Here is a 20,483-nt window from a genome sequence, read left to right on the forward strand (position 1 = left end):
CCCAGCCATTGCTATTTGTTTCTGATGTACATCCAAAAATTTTTTTAATATGAATACAAGCAAATGTGAATATGTATTCTGTTTCCAGTAGTAGCATAGTATATATATATTTTTTAGCGTCTTATTATTTTCTTTGAACAATGTGTCCTGAAGATCTTTTTATATTAGGACTTAGAGGTTATTGTTTTTTTTTTTTTTTTCTTTTGTAAGTAGCTTATAGAGTCTCAATTCTTTTCTTTTAAATTTAATTTTTATTTTATATTAGAGTATAGTTGATTTACAGTGTTGTGTTAGTTTCAGGTGTATGGCAAAGTGATTCAGTTATACATATACATTTATCCATTCTTTTTCAGATTCCTTTCCCACATAGGTTATTACAGATTACTGAGTAGAATTCCCTGTGCTATACAGTAGGTCCTTATTGATTATCTATTTTATATATAGTAGTGTATATATGTTAATCCCAAACTCCTAATTTATCTCTCCCCACATAGGAGTCTCAATTCTGAATAAACTAAAATGTCTTTAGTCAGTCACCTTTTGCTGTTAGAAATAAAGCTGCAATTAATGACTTTGCATCTGTGCAAGTACGTTTGTCATAGCTAAATTCTTGAAACTTCTTGGTCAGAGGATATGCATTTGCCATTTCGGGAGATCATGTCAAATTGCCTCCATAGCTGGTGGCCTAGTTTATATTCCCACCAGCAATGCGTGAGAGTGCCTGTTTCCTCACAGTTGCATCAGTTCAGTGTGTTATCAAACTTTTGGGATTTTGACAATCTAGGAAGTGAAGAAAAATGGTACAGTTTTTTTGGGGGGTGCAGTTTTAGTTTTCATTGATTAAGAATGGGGTTCAACATCTTTTTGTATGTTCAAGAGCCGTATGTGTTTCTTCCTTCGTAAACTGTTCATATTCTTTGCCCACTTTTTTTCAGTTAGATTTTGGTCATCTCAACATTTGAATTTTACTTATTAGGCCTGAGGGCCTAAAGGCTCAGTGTGGCAGGAACATAGTAGCATACAAGGTGGGCTTTGGATAGAGGGGTGGGGACCAGATCATGCAGTCCCCTCTAAAGTCCATTTGGTGTATTTATTGCTTCTTAGTTTACAAACCTATTTAACACCTAGAAATAGATATCCTTTTGGGGATTCTTTAGACACAGTTACTTCTGAAGTAATTATATATCGGGATCAGCAGAGCAATTTAATCTGGAAAGAGAATGGGGAAACATTAGCAGTGTTCTGTTCTACATAGTAAGTAAACGGTCTGTCTGTCTAGCGCTCTGATTTTGATTATGACCAGGTCTGTTTCACTATATAATTAATCTTCAGTAGTTACTGGTAGAGTTTTGCCAGCTATTATTTTTCATTTAGGAGAAAAAAATGTTCTTTTCCCTTCATACAGTAAACAGAGTTCAAGCTGACCCTTAGTTTCCTCATCTTATTTCTGCGAAGCGCTCAGCATGACTGTTTTAAAAGAACAAACTCATTATGCGTGTAATCTCCAAGCGTAAGTGCTTTCCCCAGGAGCTGCTATGTTCTACTTCACTCAGAAACACGCCAAACAGTCACCAACACTGCACAATGGAGGAGGGTCAGTTCTTGCTATACGTATTTCAGCGAGGGAGCTAGAGATACTCTGTCAGTCTGTCTCTCTTTCATTTCTCCTCTTCATCTTTCCTACACCTTCTTTTTCTCCCTGACTTCTCCCCAGCCTCCCACTCCTCCAAGCCTAGCTGGTTAAAGGGAGCATTCTTTGTCATGGATCACTTTGCTTTTATACAATAGATTTTGAAAGCATGGTTACTCCATGCTGTGCGTTTCCACAGTCCCTATAAAGAACAATAAATGAAATGTGGAAGGAAAATATGAATCTGTTGACTAGAATTTTTATTTTGCCTTTTATTGGTTTTAAGATTTTTTTCAATATGCTCCTTAAAGGTGCTTTAAAATTTTTGTATTATAGCATGCTCTATTCTCTGAGTTTTTTAGTAGGCATCCAATGGTTTGTATTACATAAATAAACTCCCAGCTGTGATTAAACATAATGGACATTTAAACTGTTTGGACTTGCCTTGCCTTCCAGAGTTCTGTGGTAAAAAATTCCCCCCAAATGCTGTTGGGTCCAAAATAATCAAGACTTTTCTCCCTCTTCGTTTTGTTTTTAGTGAATTTTTATTTGTCTCAGCTTGCTTAGCTGCCTTACTTAAATTATGGATTTAAGTAGTTTAAGGCTCCTCTTACTGTGTGAGGCTGCTCCTCTAGTTGACTTTCAGATGGAACAGTTGTGTAAGGTAAATGGTTTATCGTGGGTACTGTTGATATGAACCATGCCCATCTCTTCTGTAATGCCACCGTTATGCAGAAGGCTGCAGGGGGAAGGGAAGATTGGTTGCTTTGAAAGTCGGCCTGTGCTCTGCAGTAATGCTCCTGCACTCAGTATTTTTCTTTTTTTGAATTTTTGAATTTTATTTTTAAAAAATTTTTTTATATAGCAGGTTCTTATTAGTTATCCATTTTATATGCACTGAGTATTAATTCTTTCTTTACTTGCCTGTTTCCCACTGATAACGGAAGGCCAAGAGCTGACATGTTCAAGATCTTGGAAATTTTGGAAATAGCCAAACAGCTCCTTTTGAAGCCTGGTTATTTGTCTTATTAGAAGTAGTATCATGAGGCAACCTCAAGGTCATGTAATACATTTTTTACTTTGTTTTTAGGTATTGTCTATATTATTTTTGATCAAGAAGCAAAGAGCCCCTAATGAGGCATTCTAATTTCCTTAAATTTACAGTCTCTGAAGTCAGTTTGTCTGGATTTCTCATCCTGGCCCCCTCTCTTACTGTGTGATTTTAGGCAAGTTACTTATCCTTTCTAAGCCTTAGATTCCCTCTCTGTAAAACTGGAGTAAAAGTTGAACCCACCTCAAATTGGGAGGATTAAATGGGAAAATAAAAAGGAGTATGACGTGCTTGGCTTATTGCTGGGTACATAATATGTACTCAATAATGTTAGCTATTATCATTATTGCTAATCAGATTTTTATGACTTTGGATTTAGAAGTAATTTATCTTGTATACATAAAGAAATAGTTTGGAAAGTAAATGCGTTTCGATTAAAACAAATAATAGTTTGTTTCTCCATCCTCACACTCAAAGTGGGTGGTGTGTCAATGACCATCATTTTCTTGGTTCAGTGAGTGCAAAAGCTTTTAGCAGTGGGGAGAAAAGTCCCAGAAAATGTACATCAGGTCACTGTTTTCATGATGGATTACAGCAGGAAAATAGTTTATGTTCTTACCTTAAAATGAAAGAACACTATTGATTCTGAGCCCTATGAAAAAGGATATTAAAAAAATTTTTTTAAAGGCTTGATTAGTTTTTTTTAGTTTAGTTTAAATGCTGTTAGAAATTCAAACAATGCAGACGGAGGTAAATTAAATATTAATGTGTCCCTTCTCAGGGTTAAACTTTATAAAATTATAAAAGTAATATCCATGCAAGTTTAAACAAAAAAAAAAGAGACTATAAAAGTGCATATTAAGACCATATTGGAGGCCAGCTGAACCTTCATCTTATTTCCAAGGGCAAACACCTCAAACGGTTTCACATTTATGCTTCGAGAATTTTTTTTTTTACTTAGAACAGGATTTCCTCTTTTTCCATTTTAAAACACAAGTGAAATACAAAACCTACTCTTCACTTTGCTTTCATCTGATGATATAACAAAGATTATTATAAATTAGTACTTACAGATTTATCTTGCTTTTTAAACAGCTGAATGGCATTTTAGATGCAGTCTCATAATTTATTTAACCAGTCTCCTTATAATGGATATGTAGGCTTTCCAAGTTTTTTGCTTTGTCAGTAATCTTCCATGTGAATTTTAAAATTTATATGTGTGTACATATATATGTATATGTATATGTGTGTGTTTGTATATAAATATGTGTGTGTGGTGCAAGTATCCTACAAGCATGTGTAGGAGAAATTCTCATGCACATTTAAATTTTTGACAGCTATTCCCATGTTGCATTCCAAAGAGTTTCATCAGAATAGACTCCATCAGCAGAGTAGAGCTTGCCAGCTTCCCCATTCCTTTGCTAGCACTAGGTAGTACCATACTTTCTAATATTTTCCAATTTGGTATGAGCACAAAGGATCTTATTTCATTTCACATTAAAAAAATTCAGTGAGATCAGTGTATATCGGGGTAAAGTTCTAATAGAGCAAACATCTAAATGTAGAACCCTATGTGTATTAAAATAAAACATGGGTGAATTCCTTAATAATCTGGGAGTAGAGGAAACTTTCTAATTATGACTGAAAATCTGGAAGCAGTAAGAGAAAAGTTTGATAGATTAGCAGATACAAACTATTATATATAGGATGGATAAACAACAGGGTCCTATTGTATAGCACAGGGAATTATATTCAACATCATGTGATAAACCATAATGGAAAAGAATATGAAAAAGAATATATATAGGTATAGCTGAGTCTCTTTGCTATACAGCGGAAAGTAACAGAACGTTGTAAATCAACTATACTTCAATAAAATTAAAAAAAGAGAAAAGTTTGATAAATTTGATATCCTGAATATAAAAAAGCATGAAGAAACTATAAAAAAAGTAAAATAACAAGCCGGGAGAAAATATTGTAACTTCTATCATAGACAAAAGATTAACATCCTCTTTGTGTGTGTGTGTATATTTGTGTGTATTTGTAAATGAAAACTAGAGATTAAAGTGACTATTTATCCTGATAGAAAAATGGGCAAAAGATCTGAACAGATGGAAAATGGGGGGAAAAAACCCCCAACTCTGCAAAGGCCCTTAAACATGTGAAAAAATGCTCAACTCATTCTTAATAAGAGAAACGCACAGTTCAAATCCTACTGGCTTGCTGTTTCTCGCCGCATTGCCCGAAGTACAGAGGTTTGATAGCACACTCCGTGGGTGATACTGTCGATAGATGGGCAGTCTCATGAATTGCTCATGGGAATGTGAAGCCATGCACCCCGTATGGAGGGGAATTTATCCTTTGACCCAACAGTCACACCTTTTTGGACTTGATTCCACAGGTAATCTGAGAAAAATACAAAATGATATATGTACAGTGCTATTCATTGCGGCGCCATTTGAAATAATGAAAGACTGTAAGTAGTCAAATCTTGAGGTCTACATTCCATCTGGCTAGCCTCAAGTGTGTAGCTTTTTACCCCAGTACTGATATCCCAGCTCTGGCATTGGCAATATTTGGCTTATGTGCAGATGATTTTCAGCTGCATGTCACGGGTTAACAAGGACAAGTGTTGGAGGACAGGTCTCACGGTAGGTAGAATTGTTTCCTGGGTCTTCTCGAAGTCTGTGCCTCCAGTCTTGGTGCCTTCTTACTGCCTTTCCCTTCCGTGGTCCGTTCTTGCCCATTTCCCTAGTCCTGTCCCCTGTGTTCTCCTCTCTAATTCTGTTTCCCTGTCCCAGGCACTGGAGAACCTGACGTGGATGCTCTGATTAAGGCAAGAACATAAGCTGTTAACCTTCTCTTAGCAGATAGTTAACCCAGTAACCTAATTACCTACTAGCAGTGGGATGTTTGAACAATTATTTTATTTGGGGTGGTGAGGTTCTAGAAACTGCACGTCTTCTGGTATTTCCCGATTGTTCTAGATACTGCTGCTCTAAGGTAGACATGCCAAATACTAGCTTATTTCTTCTGTTTCAGATGCATCGCACCCCCACCCTGCCTCCTATATTAATGTTTGAAGTTGGGATGTATCTTAAAACTTAAAAGAACAAAGAATAATGTTCCACCTCTCTTGAAGAGCTGTTACAAAGTTGGTTGTGTTTCTTGTTGTTGATGGCATCTTAAAACCCAGGAAATGTGTTCATAGGGGGCAAAACATGTGGAATCAGCATTACTTATTGGCAAATAGCCATATACGATTTTCCTCCTCACTCCCCTTTTGTAGTGAGTTTGTTTTCTGTGTTATTTAAAAACCTTAAAAAAGGGCCTTTGCTGGGTGATTGTAAGTTGGCACAGAGCAAGCAAGTACTCAAAATTGAGAAAGGAAAATGAAAAAGGGTGGAGGACCATCTTATTTTTTTTGGTAATAATACTAATATTTATACAGATATCTTTCTTGAACTCTTAGCATTTAACACAATTGATTATTTCTTTTTAATTTAATTAATTAATTTATTTATGGCTGTGTTGGGTCCTCGTTTCTGCGCGAGGGCTCTCTCTAGTTGTGGCAAGCGGGGGCCACTCTTCATCGCGGCGCGCGGGCCTCTCACCACCGCGGCCTCACTTGTCGTGGACCACAGGCTCCAGACGCGCAGGCTCAGTAACTGTGGCTCACGGGCCCAGCTGCTCTGCGGCATGTGGGATCTTCCCAGACCAGGGCTCGAACCCGTGTCCCCTGCCTTGGCAGGCAGACTCTCAACCACTGCGCCACCAGGGAAGCCCTGATTATTTCTTTTTAAAGTACTTTCTTCTCTGGATTTCTATGACACCATGCTCCCTAGTTTTTATCCTCTTATCTTATTGGCTGTTCCTTTTCCATGTCCTTTTCTCATCTCAATTCCATCAGACCATTGAACAACCCGATGTTCTGTCTTCTGCTTTTTCTCTCTCCTTTTTCCCCCCACCCTATATTCTCTCCTTAGGTGAGCACATCCATTCCTATAAATTCAGATATCTTTTTAGGGTTTAGATTCTCCCATTTGTGTCTCCAGCCTGGAAGACTGGATCCCTTCCACGTGTTTAGGGATCCTACATGATTTCTTCTTGCACGACTCATACCTGATCTAACAGTGAATTCTTTAAATTCTGCCTCCAAAACATGCCTCCATTCACTTCTCATTCTTGCCATTGCTATAATCCCAGGTTTCCATGGTCTTTCGCTTACTCTTAGACCAGTGTATCAGCTTCCAACTGATTTTCTTGACTTTACTTTTTTCCCCACTTCTTTTACTTTTACCCCATCTACAGACTTATTCACAGTGTTTCCAGAATGGGATTTCTGAAGTAGGAATTAGTTCATGTTTGAAACCCAGTGGTGACTTCTAATTACTCTTAGAATAAATGTAATTTTCTTAACTTGCCAATATTATCTGGTTCCTGCCTACCTCTTGGACCTTTCTCTCCCTGTGTCCAATCACACTGGTCTTCTCTCTGTTACTGGAACATGACAAGTTTGGGCCTGTTTCATGGCCTCTGCACTTGTGCTATTTTCTCCTTGGAATGCTCTTTCTTCTGATCTTTGCGTGACAGATTCCTTCCCATTGTTTAAGTCTCAACTCAGATTTAAGCTTCCAAGGGAGACTTATTTTGACCAGCAACCCCACAATTATTCTCTGTTCATTACTCTCTTTAATCATCTTAATATCATTGACTGGTACCTGAAATTATCTTGCTTATTTCTCTGTCTTTTGTTTTGATCAGACTTCCTCTTTAAGGCTGTAAACTCCTTGAGGGTGGAAACTGGCTTCACTCTCATATCCCTAGTACTTAGAACAGAGCCTGACACATAGTAAATCCTCGTTGTGTTTTGGTAGTTGACTGATTTATGCTCATAAGTAGAACAATCTTTTGACAATATTAAGTAAGATATATTAGCACAAAACTGAGTTCGGAAATAATTGGATAAGAAGTTCCTGTGTTGGGCTTCCCTGGTGGTGCAGTGGTTGAGAATCTGCCTGCCAATGCAGGGGACACGGGTTCGAGCCCTGGCCCGGGAGGATCCCACATGCCACGGAGCAACTAGGCCCGTGAGCCACAACTACTGAGCCTGCGCGTCTGGAGCCTGTGCTCCGCAACAAGAGAGGCCGCGATAGTGAGAGGTCCGCGCACCGCGATGAAGAGTGGCCCCCACTTGCCGCAACTAGAGAAAGCCCTCGCACAGAAACGAAGACCCAACACAGCCATAAACAAACAAACAAACAAACAAACACCAAAAAGTTAAAAAAAAAAAAAGCAACGGCTGCACATTCCCCAATTTAAAAAAAAAAAAAATCACAATGCCTGAGAGTGAAAGGCCTTTCGGTTTATTTAAAAAAAAAAAAAAGAAACTCCTGTGTTCATCAGAGAAGGGACATTGTCTTTTTGGGGGTGGTTACCAAAAAGTTAGGTAATTTTGTGGGCATTTTGGTATATTCACAGGATTCCTGTTGATTGCAATTACTGGATCACCAAGCAGTATTCACTTTATTTTGTAAGTCAGTACATTTCAACATTGGCAAAATTCCAGACAGCGTAGAATAATATGCCTTATTTATTGCTGCAGTTCTCCTTGAGAGGGCTTTCGTTGAAGTATGGGGAGAGTTGTCTGATGATTTTATGGTGACTGAAGAGAAGAATGTGCCAGGATACAAAGTTGGCATCTGGCACAGATAGTTCTGTCTTTTGATTTTTGTTTGTTTGTTTGAAGTAAATCTGTATCTCTGTATTTTTATCATTAGCTAACAGACATCCGTGACTTTTTCTTATGTGCATAATACATTGCTCATAGTATTGCTTCGTCTTTCAAAATTCAACATTCATTCAGTAAATACTTATTTAATGAGTATCTACCATGTACGAGGCACTGTAATAAGTGCTGGGGATATGGCTGTGAATAAGATAAAGTCTCAGCCCTAAATATTTGTTAAATAAATTGATGACTTTCTTGGAGTTTATTTCAGAGGATTGGTATGGCCTTCAGAGCTTTAGGAAATTGGTAGATGGCATCTAACCAACCATATGCATGTGGTCCCACACATTATCCCTCTGTCATCTTTTTTCTTGTACCTACTTGTACATTGTCTATAGTGTTCTATGGTTATTTGAATGTCTGTTCTGTGCCCATCACTGTGTTAGGCCCTGGACATTCAGAGAGCAGCAGAAAAAAATGTTGTCTTCAGTGTCTCTTAAATAGTAATAAAGACAGGCTGGAAAAATGAATTATTTTAATACAGAATTGTAAAGTGCAAGAATAGTCTAGACACAGTCTACTGTGGGAGTACAGAGAGGAGGCATCTCACAAACATCAAGCTGAAACTGAAGGATGAATAGGAGTTAGCCAGGTGGATAGGCAGGTGAAAGGGGTATGAGCTGTCATTCTGTGAAGAAAATAAAGGTATTCTAGGCAGATGGGATAGTGCAAGCTTGAGGAGTTTGGTTTGGTGTGGCTGGAAGGGGAGACGAATATAGGGAGAAATGAATGTCGCCGTTGAGGAGGTGGAGATCTGGATAGGTCTTGAATACCAATTGTAAATCACTGTAAGATTGAAAAGGTACTACGATCAGATTGCTACTAGAGGATTATCTTTTAGGTGGCATTGTGGAGACTAATTTGGAGGGAACTAGAAGAGGTAGGTGAATGCTCGTCATTTCCAAGTTTGAGCAGGCAAGTGGTGTAATCAGATCGCTGTTTTACGAAAGGCCACTCTGGCTGCTGGGTGGGAAAATAGACGACTGGGTGAGGGTGGGGAGTATGAATGGAAGGAGGGAGATGAGTTAGGAGGGATCCTAGTATTCAGCTGATGTATAGTAATGAGGAGCTTTCCTTTTCAAGAATTGAGGATCTTACCTCTTTGTAAAAAATTTACCATTTTTATAATAAAATGTTGGGGGAAAAGGTTTTGCCAAGTTACTAGAAGCTTGGATGTGCTCACCATCCCTCTCGTGTAATGCTCTCACTGGAAGCTCCATTCCCAGGTAGAGAATGTACACACAGACATCCATATGTCCTTAGTTCTTCATGTCTTTTGACCTTTGCTTCTGTTCTTATTGAAATACCATTGAAGGTGCTGCAGTTTTCAGCTTTGATTTTCCTTTCATTGTGGTAATCCTATTTTAATGTATAAGTCCTTCTAGGCAGCAAGGTTGTTGGAATAGCATCAAGCACTTCAGGCATTTATGAATTCATTTCGAGGGACTTCCCTGGTGGTGCAGTGGTTAAGAATCCGCCTACTAATGCAGGAGACACGGGTTCGAGCCCTGGTCCGGGAAGATCCCACATGCCGCGGAGCACCTAAGCCCGTGCACCGCAACTACTGAGCCTGCACTCTAGAGCCCGCGAGCCACAACTACTGCAGCCCGTGTACCACAACTACTGAAGCCCACGCGCCTAGAACCTGTGCTCTGCAACAAGAGAAGCCACCGCAATGAGAAGCCCACGCACCACAACGAAGAGTAGCCCCCGCTCACCACAACTGGAGAAAGCCTGCGCATAGCAATGAAGACCCAGTGCAGCCATACATACATACATACATGCGTACATAAATATTCATTTCGATAAATGTGATGGGTTTGGTTTGGGTAATTTGTTGTGTTGCTGGTGAGTTTGTTATAGTGTATAACAGTATCTAATCAAATTAGTGAGGAATAAAAGGCTCACTTTGATGTAAATCATTAACTTTTTCAAAGAAGACAAACAATATTTTTAGTAACATCTCAAGCTGAAGAATATTCAGTGTATAATACATGTGCTTGAAAAATATTAACACACAGCCTGAAAAGGGGCAATTAATTTCATGTTCAGAGGTAAGATTAGGCCAGTTTCACTTTAGTTTTTGGAAGTATTAAATACTCGCAAGTATTCAAAATGTTCGAAGAAAATGCTTATCCTCTTTATATTTTAAATGAGAAGATAATAGCACAGGTTATATATTTTAATATTTATTTCTCACCAAGGTTTCCATGTTGAAGCAGTTATCTACTATATTGTAATTGCCTGTTTACTTGACTCTACCCACTAGCTCTCTCTCCTCTCCCCCTGCAGTCCCAGTGCCATCTGAGTAAGCACTTGGATATTTTTGGCTGATTAAATGTAATACTTACTTTTCTTTTTCATATTTATCTTTTTAATAGAAAATGCATCAGAGGCAGACTTATGGCTCCTGAATAGTTGTACTGTAAAAAATCCGGCTGAAGACCACTTTAGAAACTCAATTAAGTAAGTGGAAGTTGATTTTTTTCTTATCTTTTATAAGTGATGTAAGAATTAATTTTCAGGAAATTACCTTTTAGAAGATTCCTAACATTACAAATACTCAGTATGTTATCAACAAAAGTATGAGTTGGACTTTGGGCATTATACTGTTTTGAATTTATCTGATAAGGAATGAAACTTTAAGGTAGACTTTTCTAATAGGTATTTGAGTATTTGTGAAGTTAGCTAATAGGTGATTTGAATATCTGTCAAGTATTAACAACGTACTTTTCTCAGGGAATCCAGTCTCTACTTTTGAAACTATCCAAAGCAGTCCTTACCTCTTTTCTCTTCCCTGTCCATTAGCACTGTTCTAATAATGCCTGGCCGTCAAGGGAAGTACAGTTTACTGGGGGAGCGGGCATGTAATCCGTGGTTCTTGAATTGTTCCTCAAGTTACAGTGAAAGAAGTATCTTTTTTTCACATCTCTGAATCTTACTCCACCCACTCCACCCACTTCTTACAACCTTCATTCTATAAATTATTTCCTCATTCACCTCTATTTTCATCTCTGCAGTGCCATTGGTGCCTTTTCATTGGTATTTAAACAAGCTCAGATCTACTCAGCCCCATACACCCCTTTTAGCTCTGGTCCTGTTTTTCTTCTTGCCTTCCCCAAGAGACTTTAACAATTTTTGGCCGTGCTGCGCGGCACGTGAGATCTTAGTTCCTGGACCAGGGATCAAACCCCCTGCAGTGGAGGCGCGGAATCTTAACCGCTGGACCGCCAGGGAAGTCCCCTGAGAGACTTCTTAAGATTTTTCATTTCCTGACTTCACTCTCAAACTCACCCCGCACCACATTGGTTTTATTGTCAAATATATCATACATAAATGAGTTTATGAAACATGTACAGTTTAAATAAGGTTAACAAACGTAACACCTAATATCTACCACCCAGCATAAGAAATAAAGCATTGCTGAGACCTTAGAAACTGCCCCGTTGTCCCTCTTTCAGTCATATCCCTGAGATGTAACCTTTATCCTGACTTTTGTGGGTCATTCCCTTCCTTTTATTAGTAAATTTATCGTCTATTAAATATATCTCTAAACAATGTGTTGTTTAGTTTTGCCCTCTTTTAAACTTCATTTATTGGACTTATACTGTTTGTGTTCTGAGATTTGCTTCTTTTCCTTAACATTTTGCTTTTAGATTTATCCATGTTGATGGATGTAAAATAACTGGCCATTCATAGTATTTTACTGAATGAATTTGTCACACTTTATCCATTTTATTATTGAAAGAGTTTTGAATTTTCCCTGTGTTCTGCTTTCACGAGCACTGCTGCTCTGAATATTTTGTACATGTTTTCTGGTGCGAATGTGCAAGAGTTATTTTAGGATATGTACCTAGGAATTATTGGGTCACAGGTGTGTGCATATTCAAACTTTTAGGTAACGATGAACTTTTCCCCCAGCGGATGTACTGGCGTTCACTCCCACCAGTCATGGAGGTGTGTGGTTGCTCTCCGCTCTTGCCAGTACTTGATATGGTCAGGGTTGTAAATTTTTGCCAATCCGGTGGTGGCGATGGTATCTCAGTGTGGTCTTAATTTGTGTTTCTGTGATTACTAGTGATGTTGAGCATCTTTTTATATATTTATTTGCTATTTAGATTTTCCTTTTCTGTGAAATGGCTTTTTAAATATTTTTCCCTGTTATTTTTTTATTATTTATCTGTGGGAATACATTAAATGTATTCTATATACTAATCCTTACATATTACATATGTTGTATCAATTGTGGCTTATCTTTCACTTTCTTTTATGGTATCCTAGGATGAAGAGAAATTCTGGCTTAAAATTTATCAACCTTTGCCTTTGGGTCTGTGCTCTTACTGTTTAAGAAGTCTTTCCTTACTCTGAAGTTAAGATAGTCTATGTATTTTCTTCTAAAAATTTCATGGTTTTTACTTTTTACATTCAGGTTTATAATTCATCTGGAGTTGATTTTTTTTTTTTTTTTTTTTTTGGTATGATACCAGGAAGAGGATCCCATTTTATTTATTTATTTTCTGTGTAGACTCCGACTTTTTCCAGTATCATTTATTTTTTGAAAACCTGTCCTTTCTCCTTTTATCTATATATTATCCACTCTGTCATAGGCTGAGTGTCCACAGATGGTTGGGTCTGTCCGTGGGCTCTCTATTTGGTTCCACTGATCTATTTCTTTATTTTGGTGCTTATTCTACTACTGCTTACCTGACATAGTCATAATTAGTATAGATTTATAATAAGTCTAGATGTTTGATAGCGTGAGTGCCTTTTTGTTCTCCAGTTTGAAGGAAGACATGTTTTTGTTTTTGAACATGCTGTATTTGAAGTTACAGCTAAATATTATAATAAAGTAATGGATAATATTTGATTTTTATCAAGTGTCTTCTATGTGGCAGGCACTGTTCAAAGTGCTTTACATCAATTGGATATTATCTAGTTTAATTCTTGCAGTCTACCAATGAGTTGTAGGTTCCAATTTTATTTCTATTTTACAGATGAAGCAGCATCTGTTTTGCAGATGAAGTTCTCTAAAGCTGTTGAGTTCATAAGTGGTGGAGGTGGGATGTTAACCTAGGTAGTCTCACTAGAGCCTGTGCGATGTTAAATTTAATACCAGGTAAAGAAGTCAGGTAAGCAGTTATAGAATTGAGGCAGATATCAAAGAGGCAACACTAGAGGTACAGATTTTGTATTGTTTCCATAGAAGCGATAGTTGAATATGATGGTTTCCTCAACTCAGAAATCATGGAAGGAGCAGAGAAGAGTTGTTACCTGAACGATGGTGGGAGGCTTAGGAGGGTGGTAGTGATGTGAGATGGAACAGGGGAGTTAGGGTCATGGTTAGGACCAGAAGAAGGGAGAATTAAACCAAGAGCAGAGCACGATGTTTACCAGGTGCTGCTTATTTTCAAAGAATGCCTTTTATGGGAAGTCTGTCATGTTCCCTGATTATCTACTTTTTCTCCTATAGGAGAGGCCTAAGATACAAAGATATTTTAGTGCTACTGATAGCCTCTAAGTACAAAACCCAGAGAATTCAGTTTGTGTGATTATCAATTTTAAAATGTGCTTAACGGATACACTTCTAGACTGTTTCTAAAAGTTTACTTAAAAACTCAAATATAACTTGTGTCAATGGGTTTTCTTATATAAACTGTTGTGAATGCGGTTCAAGGTAATGATACGGTGTTTGAAAGATTAAGTGAGGTAATCACTTAAGATATGTTTGTCATTTTAACACTACAAAGCTAGTGGTAGAGAGCACAGGTTTCTTTAATGCACTATTCTGCTGGCTTGAAAGAAAATTTAAAAACAGTATTATAGGTGATTAAGTATTTTTTTAAATGGTTTTGAAAGCTTTTGATAATCACAACTAGTTCTTGTTAACATAACACCTAAGCTAAAGTTGAATTTGTTTCCAGAATAAATATAATCCTGTAGAAGGCACAGTAACAATTAACATTGAGAAAATGTCAAATTCAAGTGACATTTATACATTTAAAGACTTTCAGTGAAAGATTACCTACTCTTGTCAAGCATTTTGCTTTATTTAAATGCTTCCCCCCTTTCACCACTGTCTCCTAGCAAAGCAAAACAAAGAAAAATAGTTCATAAACTTTATTACACCTTCAGTCATGCGACACATTTGTCTTCTCTCAACCTCTAGCTCCATCCTTTCCCTTCCGCCTCCTCACGAGCATGCATTTTTTTCCCCCATGACAGTGAGGCAACGTTTAAATTCAAGGAGACCCTGATAGGGTGTTTCATCTCTCCTTGTTCAGCTGCACCTAACACATTATGCTCATATTCACCCATTTTCAGGATGGGCTGGGGGCTATTTTTTTCTAACCTGAACCCCCTACAAATAATGATTGCTTCACTTTGCCACTTATTTCTGAGTGTTTGCCATCATTTCTGATCATCTGCTTTTGTCTCTCTTCCAATGTATTCTTTTTTTTTTGACTGTAGAAATTTTTTTTATTGAAGTATAGTTGATTTACAATGTTGTGTTAATTAATGCTATACAGCAAAGTGACTCAGTTATACATATATATACATTCTTTTTTTATATAATTTCCATTATGGTTTATCATAGGATATTGAACGTCGTTCTCTGTGCCATATGTAGTTTTGATATTTAATAGTTGTTTGTCTGTTATCAACTCATTTTATTTCTCTTGAGTTACCAGGCAGTAGACTTCTTGTTTTAACAGGAGAAAAGAAAGAAAACTGAGAGATTTACTATCTTTCATGTAATCAATGCATAAGATCCCAGAATTGTAAATTTGTGACAAGACAGCCAGGGCCTTTTTTTTTTTTTTTCTCTTGGTGGTGGTGGTCAAAAGTATTAGTTTTGCAACTTCACAGTATAAAAAATATTGGGAGTATTATTTAACCTTGGTCACAGAGAGTATTGGCTTAAAATTATTTGGAAATTTTCATTTTGTACACTAATGCTGATAGTAAATCATTCTATTTTAAAATAATTCCTTAATCTAGTCCAAGTTACACACCTGGCATGAAAATGCATACCTGTTAATCCGTAGGCTGTACTGCTCAGTACTTTCTACTAGTTGATCTAATTACTAAGGTTTTACAGCGTTTGTATTATTGATGTTCAGATTGATAAAACAGTAGGAGTTTTAAGTAGTAAAAAAGGAGTTAAGAATGATTTTTTTGGCTGCCTATTGAACTTTGAAATGTTAAATGCTATTGCCTTTACTAATTTTGAAAAAATCTCTAATGAGCCCCATGTTTTGTGATGGCAGCCTGTTGTATGCATACTCTTTCCTCTTGAGCATTTGCCAGTTGCCCTGTCCTTGTTTTATCCATTAAACCAATTTGATTTAGACAATATGGCCTTAAACTTGAGGGGTTCTTGAGTAAACGAAAAAGATCAAAAGTTTCAAAAAAATAAAATTTGCTCTTAACGAGAGTATCAAATAAGAAAACTCCTTTGGTTAGTGCTTTATAGAAATGTGGGATCTTTTCCATGCCACCTAAAGGAGGTCATTCAGAGGCTGGTGAAAATAAACACGTCTTGTGTGTTCTATATAAATGACAGAAAGAATAGCCAGCTTGCTTTGATCATGGACTGTCAACCTCTGTTTGACCTTGTGCGTTATTAACCCAAATGGGCACTGTGGTTTAGCCACACTGATAGTAGATAGACGAGTCACTAGTTCTTTGAACCACCTTTGCCTGTAGAAATAAATGGTAATGTTGAAGGGATGGTTTAGATATCTCAGTGAAATTACTTGAAAGAACAATGGAAATATAAGGAGAAATGGACAAAGAAGAAAAGTGTATGTTGAGACAGAGGATAACCTGCTTTGTATGATATCTTCTGTTTAAAGGAGGGCTCTTTTTAGAAATAGCATTCTGTTGATCAAGTAAATTATTGGATGTTCACTCCTATTATGAAAAGATTTTTTGCTCTATGTGGATTTAACTTTGAGTTCTTCATTGTAAATTGAAGTTCGGAGAGGCATCAGAATATTATTTCAACTTGAATTTGTAAAATAAATTGCCTTCAAAAAAGCTGACTTATTAAGAACAGAGAAGTGCTTTCCTTTTCAGTTAGTAATTATACAGTTTAAAAAAAGAAAAATACTCGACTGGTTCTGTTTTTAACTAGATTTGTTAGTAATCAGGTTATCTTTATTTTTTTAATTAAAAAAATTGGCATTGGGAGATAAAAAATAATACTAGGTTTTAGTTTGGCCTTTTGCAAGAAACAGGTTAGATATCGCAAGTTCTTTTGTTAAACTTATTTTTTAATGTTGTAGGTTGTGGATTTTTTCTTAAAACTTAGATATTTTAATTTTGGCTTTTCTAGTATGAAATGGCTTTAGTTCAGTAGCACTTTTATGTTATTGTTTCAAGTGTCATTCATTGTTTGCTTTTACCAGTCACAGTCTCATGGTTCCAGCTATCCTTTCCCACCTTAAAGGTTTCCCTCTATATGGAAAGTTAGTTCAAAATATTGTACTGTTTAACTTAATATGTATTGTCAATTAAGTTTTGTCTAAGGCGATTGTTTTTCTCCAAACAGTGCTATTTTTAACATGAGTTTACTTTTCCTCCTACCATTTCTCATCTACTTCCACTATTTAGATACTATCTGTGTGTTGATTACTCCCAAATTTCTGTTTCTGACCCTGGCCTCTCCTTCCAAGAACCAAACTTGTATGTCCATTGTATGTCCAACTGCTTTCTGGACTTTTCCATTTAGATGCCCCGTTGACACTTTAAATCATCGTGTCAGAGCCTCTTCATTGTCTGCCTCACCTTTTCCCCAGCTAATGTTCCTGTTCGTATTGCCTATCTTGTTTGGTTACAAGGTCACCTATCAGATGGTCTGGGAGTTTTCTTTGACTCCCTCTTTCCCTCCCCTATTTTCCATCCTTCAGAACTGATTCTACTTCTAAAATATCTTTTCCTTCCTCCCTTTGATTCCTTCCTTCTCATTACTTTTGCCCAGTGTTGTTAGTGTTTTGTTGCTTCTTGGAACTTGCAGTGAACCACTGTGTTCTCATGTTTCATCAGATCGCCATGAACTAGACACATATCTTTTGAATTTAATCCTTTCTCTCCATCCCTGTTGCTAATGTCTTAGTTATGGTCCTCAATATCTCTTGCTCTTATATTACAGTAGAAGTTAAGCTTGTTCTCAGCTCCTTTTCTGTTCCAGTTCATGCTTTCCTCTCCTTCACACCCTGTAATGGTTCCTTCTCAGCTACAAGATAAAGATATAATTTCTTAGTGTAACAAGGTCTTTTAAAATAATCTGTTCCTTGCCTACCTCTATGGCCTCTTTTCTCACCACTCCTCCATAGAATTTTACTTCTTGCCTAAATTGTATGATTTTCCAGACATATAATGTGTTTGCATATGTTTTTCCTATTCCTTGGAACATGCTCTCCCTTTCCCCCAAAGGCATGCATGTGTGCATGTCCATGTGCGTGTGCATGCACATGTGAACAGAGACACAGACACACACACACACACACACACACTCACACACACTCACTCTCATGCACCCCATGTAATCCTACTTGGTAACCTAGTCATCTTGGGGGACTCATATCAAAGGTAATACTGTGTGCAAGGTTATCTCCCTTGTAACTCCCACCCTTTACCTCCAGGGTCCCCAGAGTTAATCACCCTCTGTTCTGTGCTACTTCTTTATCCCGTACAAATATCTATTGTTGCATATTACATTTTATTATTTGTTTACATATTTGGCTCTCTACTAGATTGTGGTCTTGAGGTCAGGTTATTGACCTCCGGAAAATCCTTTTTTATGAAGTCTTTGACCCTCTGACTCTACCATGTAATGATTTTCCTTTTCTTGGGAAACAGATACCATTCATGGAGTAAGACTTGCTTGTCAGCTGTTCTGAGTAGAGACTCCCAAGGCACCTGTGAATCCCTTGTAGAGACAGGCTGTATATTTGCAAAAAGGGGAAAGAACATTCTAATTTGCAAAGATTGTACTAAAGGGCTCTCTTTTTAAGGAATCGTGCTGTTTTGCTTTTTATGTTTTGCTTATAAACTAGGAAGAAACCTGCCCCTTCTTGTCCTAAATGAGATAAGAAACTTGTGCTTGCCACTATTGGGCCACAGTTTCTTTCCAGAGTGAAGTAGTAAAAGGAGTGAGAATTCTTCTCCCTTCTTGGAGTATTGCTTGGTCATGCTGGCAGAAGCTCAGCTGTGAGTGGCAGGACCCTGTTCTTCCTGCCAAACTAAGTGAACTGGGTCTGCTTCAGGACCTTGGCCATTGGATTAATTGAAGCATCTCATCTTGAGTCAGAGGGTAACAAAGGTGTAGATAAAAATCAGGTAGTGTTAGACCTTGTTTTAGACACACAGTTGTACTCAACATGTGTTTGTACACTTAGGTTAAATTGATTGATTCTTCCTTTTTTGGGAAGAGTGCTTGGCATCATTCTGCTGTCAGGGCATCAGCAAGTCATTGCTAATGTATTATTTTGTGTTAAGTATATTATTAATTATATAACTATATTAATATCACAACACTTGTCTTACATTTGAGTATCAAATTGTCCAGTTTCAATGAATGAGCAAAAAACATTAAAAACACCAAAGTGGGAGAAAGAAATCAACATGGCTGTTGTGGGGTAAGAAGTAGATGTTTTGGAGAGGTTGACTTGATATAGGATCTTTGAGAGAGGAGTGGAACAGTAAGATCTATGCTTACGATGTTGTCTCAGTTGTTTACTGAGGGATCCTTGGTCTCTGGTACAGTGCCTGGTAAATATTTGGCACTGAGTTTTGCATTGAATTGAAAGCTGATTTGATGAAGACCAAATTTCTCTGGATAAGTTGCTGTTTATGTGTTAGGTCTTCTTACTGTCTACCATATGTGAATTCATATTATTCAAGTCTTAAGTCATGGGTCTGTTTAGTCTACTTTCTGTTGATGCTAGGACTTTGTATTGTTTTTTCCCTGTCAGCTAGTCTGGGGTTAATGATGGTATTAGAGGAACATGCTTTCTGTAAACATAAATGAAGAGTTCTCTGTTGATTCCTAAAGTGAGGGGTGAGAGTTACATAATTCAGAGCAGATTTTGACCCATTTCCTGTTACAGACTTTAGTTGTTTGTCCCCTATCCATGGAAAACATGGAGATGAATGGGAGTGCAGGGAGATTATTACATGACAAATCCCAGTGAGAAATTTGATGGGGAGTAAAGGAGAAAGTATATTTTAGGATTGAATTCCTGGTTGACTTAAAAAAAATGAAAGAATAGTTAAATTTACAGTTGTAAGATAAGTTACTTAATTTGCAAATCAGGAACAGGAAAAGCAGTTTAGATGTAATAAATCATTATTAAATGCAAAACTGAGTTTCATAGCTATCAAAAATCTTTTTGGAGAATAGTATTTTGCATATTTCGTGATTACTGTTACATCAACAGTTGCTTTGTTTTTGGCATTTTAAGCAAGAGAGTAAGTGAAAGAGGTCAGAGTATTATGTACTGGCAACAGCTGGCTGATAGCATTGAATACTTACGTAATTAAATATATGTGTTGGCTGTTGTCCTAACAGCTCTGTAGGTGGAGGCCCCAGAAAGCATGCAGAAACTTGCTTCAGCAGGATTAAAGAAGAAATCAACATGATCTAAGCCTGCGCTTTCAGCCAAGAGTGATTTCCTATTGTTTTGGTTTGAAAGACATTCTACTTATTCTTGGTGTGTGTGTTTATACAACAGCAGAGAAAAAAAGACACTTGTGTTTTTTTACTCCCCTTCTTGTATGCTCTAAGTGTGAAAAACATAATCTTTCTTAATTTTTGGTCACTCAGTAGTGTTGTTTATTAACTGATAATAAATGAAATAAAAAAGTATGACCTTTAAACCCATAGGACACAATACTAAAATATTAAATGTTAACTATTTCTGTTCCTTATTTATGGTTACAATTAGGTTTAGGTGTCCTCTGGGCCATATTAAAATAGTTACGTTGATTTTAGACTGCATTAAGGA

The 20,483-nt window shown here is 37.2% G+C and overlaps 1 protein-coding gene and 1 long non-coding RNA gene across 5 annotated transcripts in view; one reads left to right on the forward strand and one right to left on the reverse strand.

Moving 5' to 3' along the window:
- The window catches only part of LOC309638865, a 722,672-nt gene that overhangs the window by 655,873 nt on the left and 46,316 nt on the right, over positions 1–20,483 (reverse strand). The window lies entirely within an intron of this gene.
- CDKAL1 (CDKAL1 threonylcarbamoyladenosine tRNA methylthiotransferase) overlaps positions 1–20,483 on the forward strand; it is a 640,596-nt gene that overhangs the window by 88,919 nt on the left and 531,194 nt on the right. For all 4 annotated transcript variants that reach the window (XM_082415179.1, XM_082415181.1, XM_082415180.1 and 1 more), the window contains one exon: positions 10,854–10,938. In XM_082415179.1, the coding sequence (XP_082271305.1) occupies positions 10,854–10,938 (85 nt within the window). The remainder of the gene's footprint in view (positions 1–10,853; positions 10,939–20,483) is intronic.

The sequence above is a fragment of the Balaenoptera physalus genome (assembly GCF_965194825.1).
Source record: "Balaenoptera physalus genome assembly, chromosome: 11".
NCBI lineage: Eukaryota > Metazoa > Chordata > Mammalia > Artiodactyla > Balaenopteridae > Balaenoptera > Balaenoptera physalus.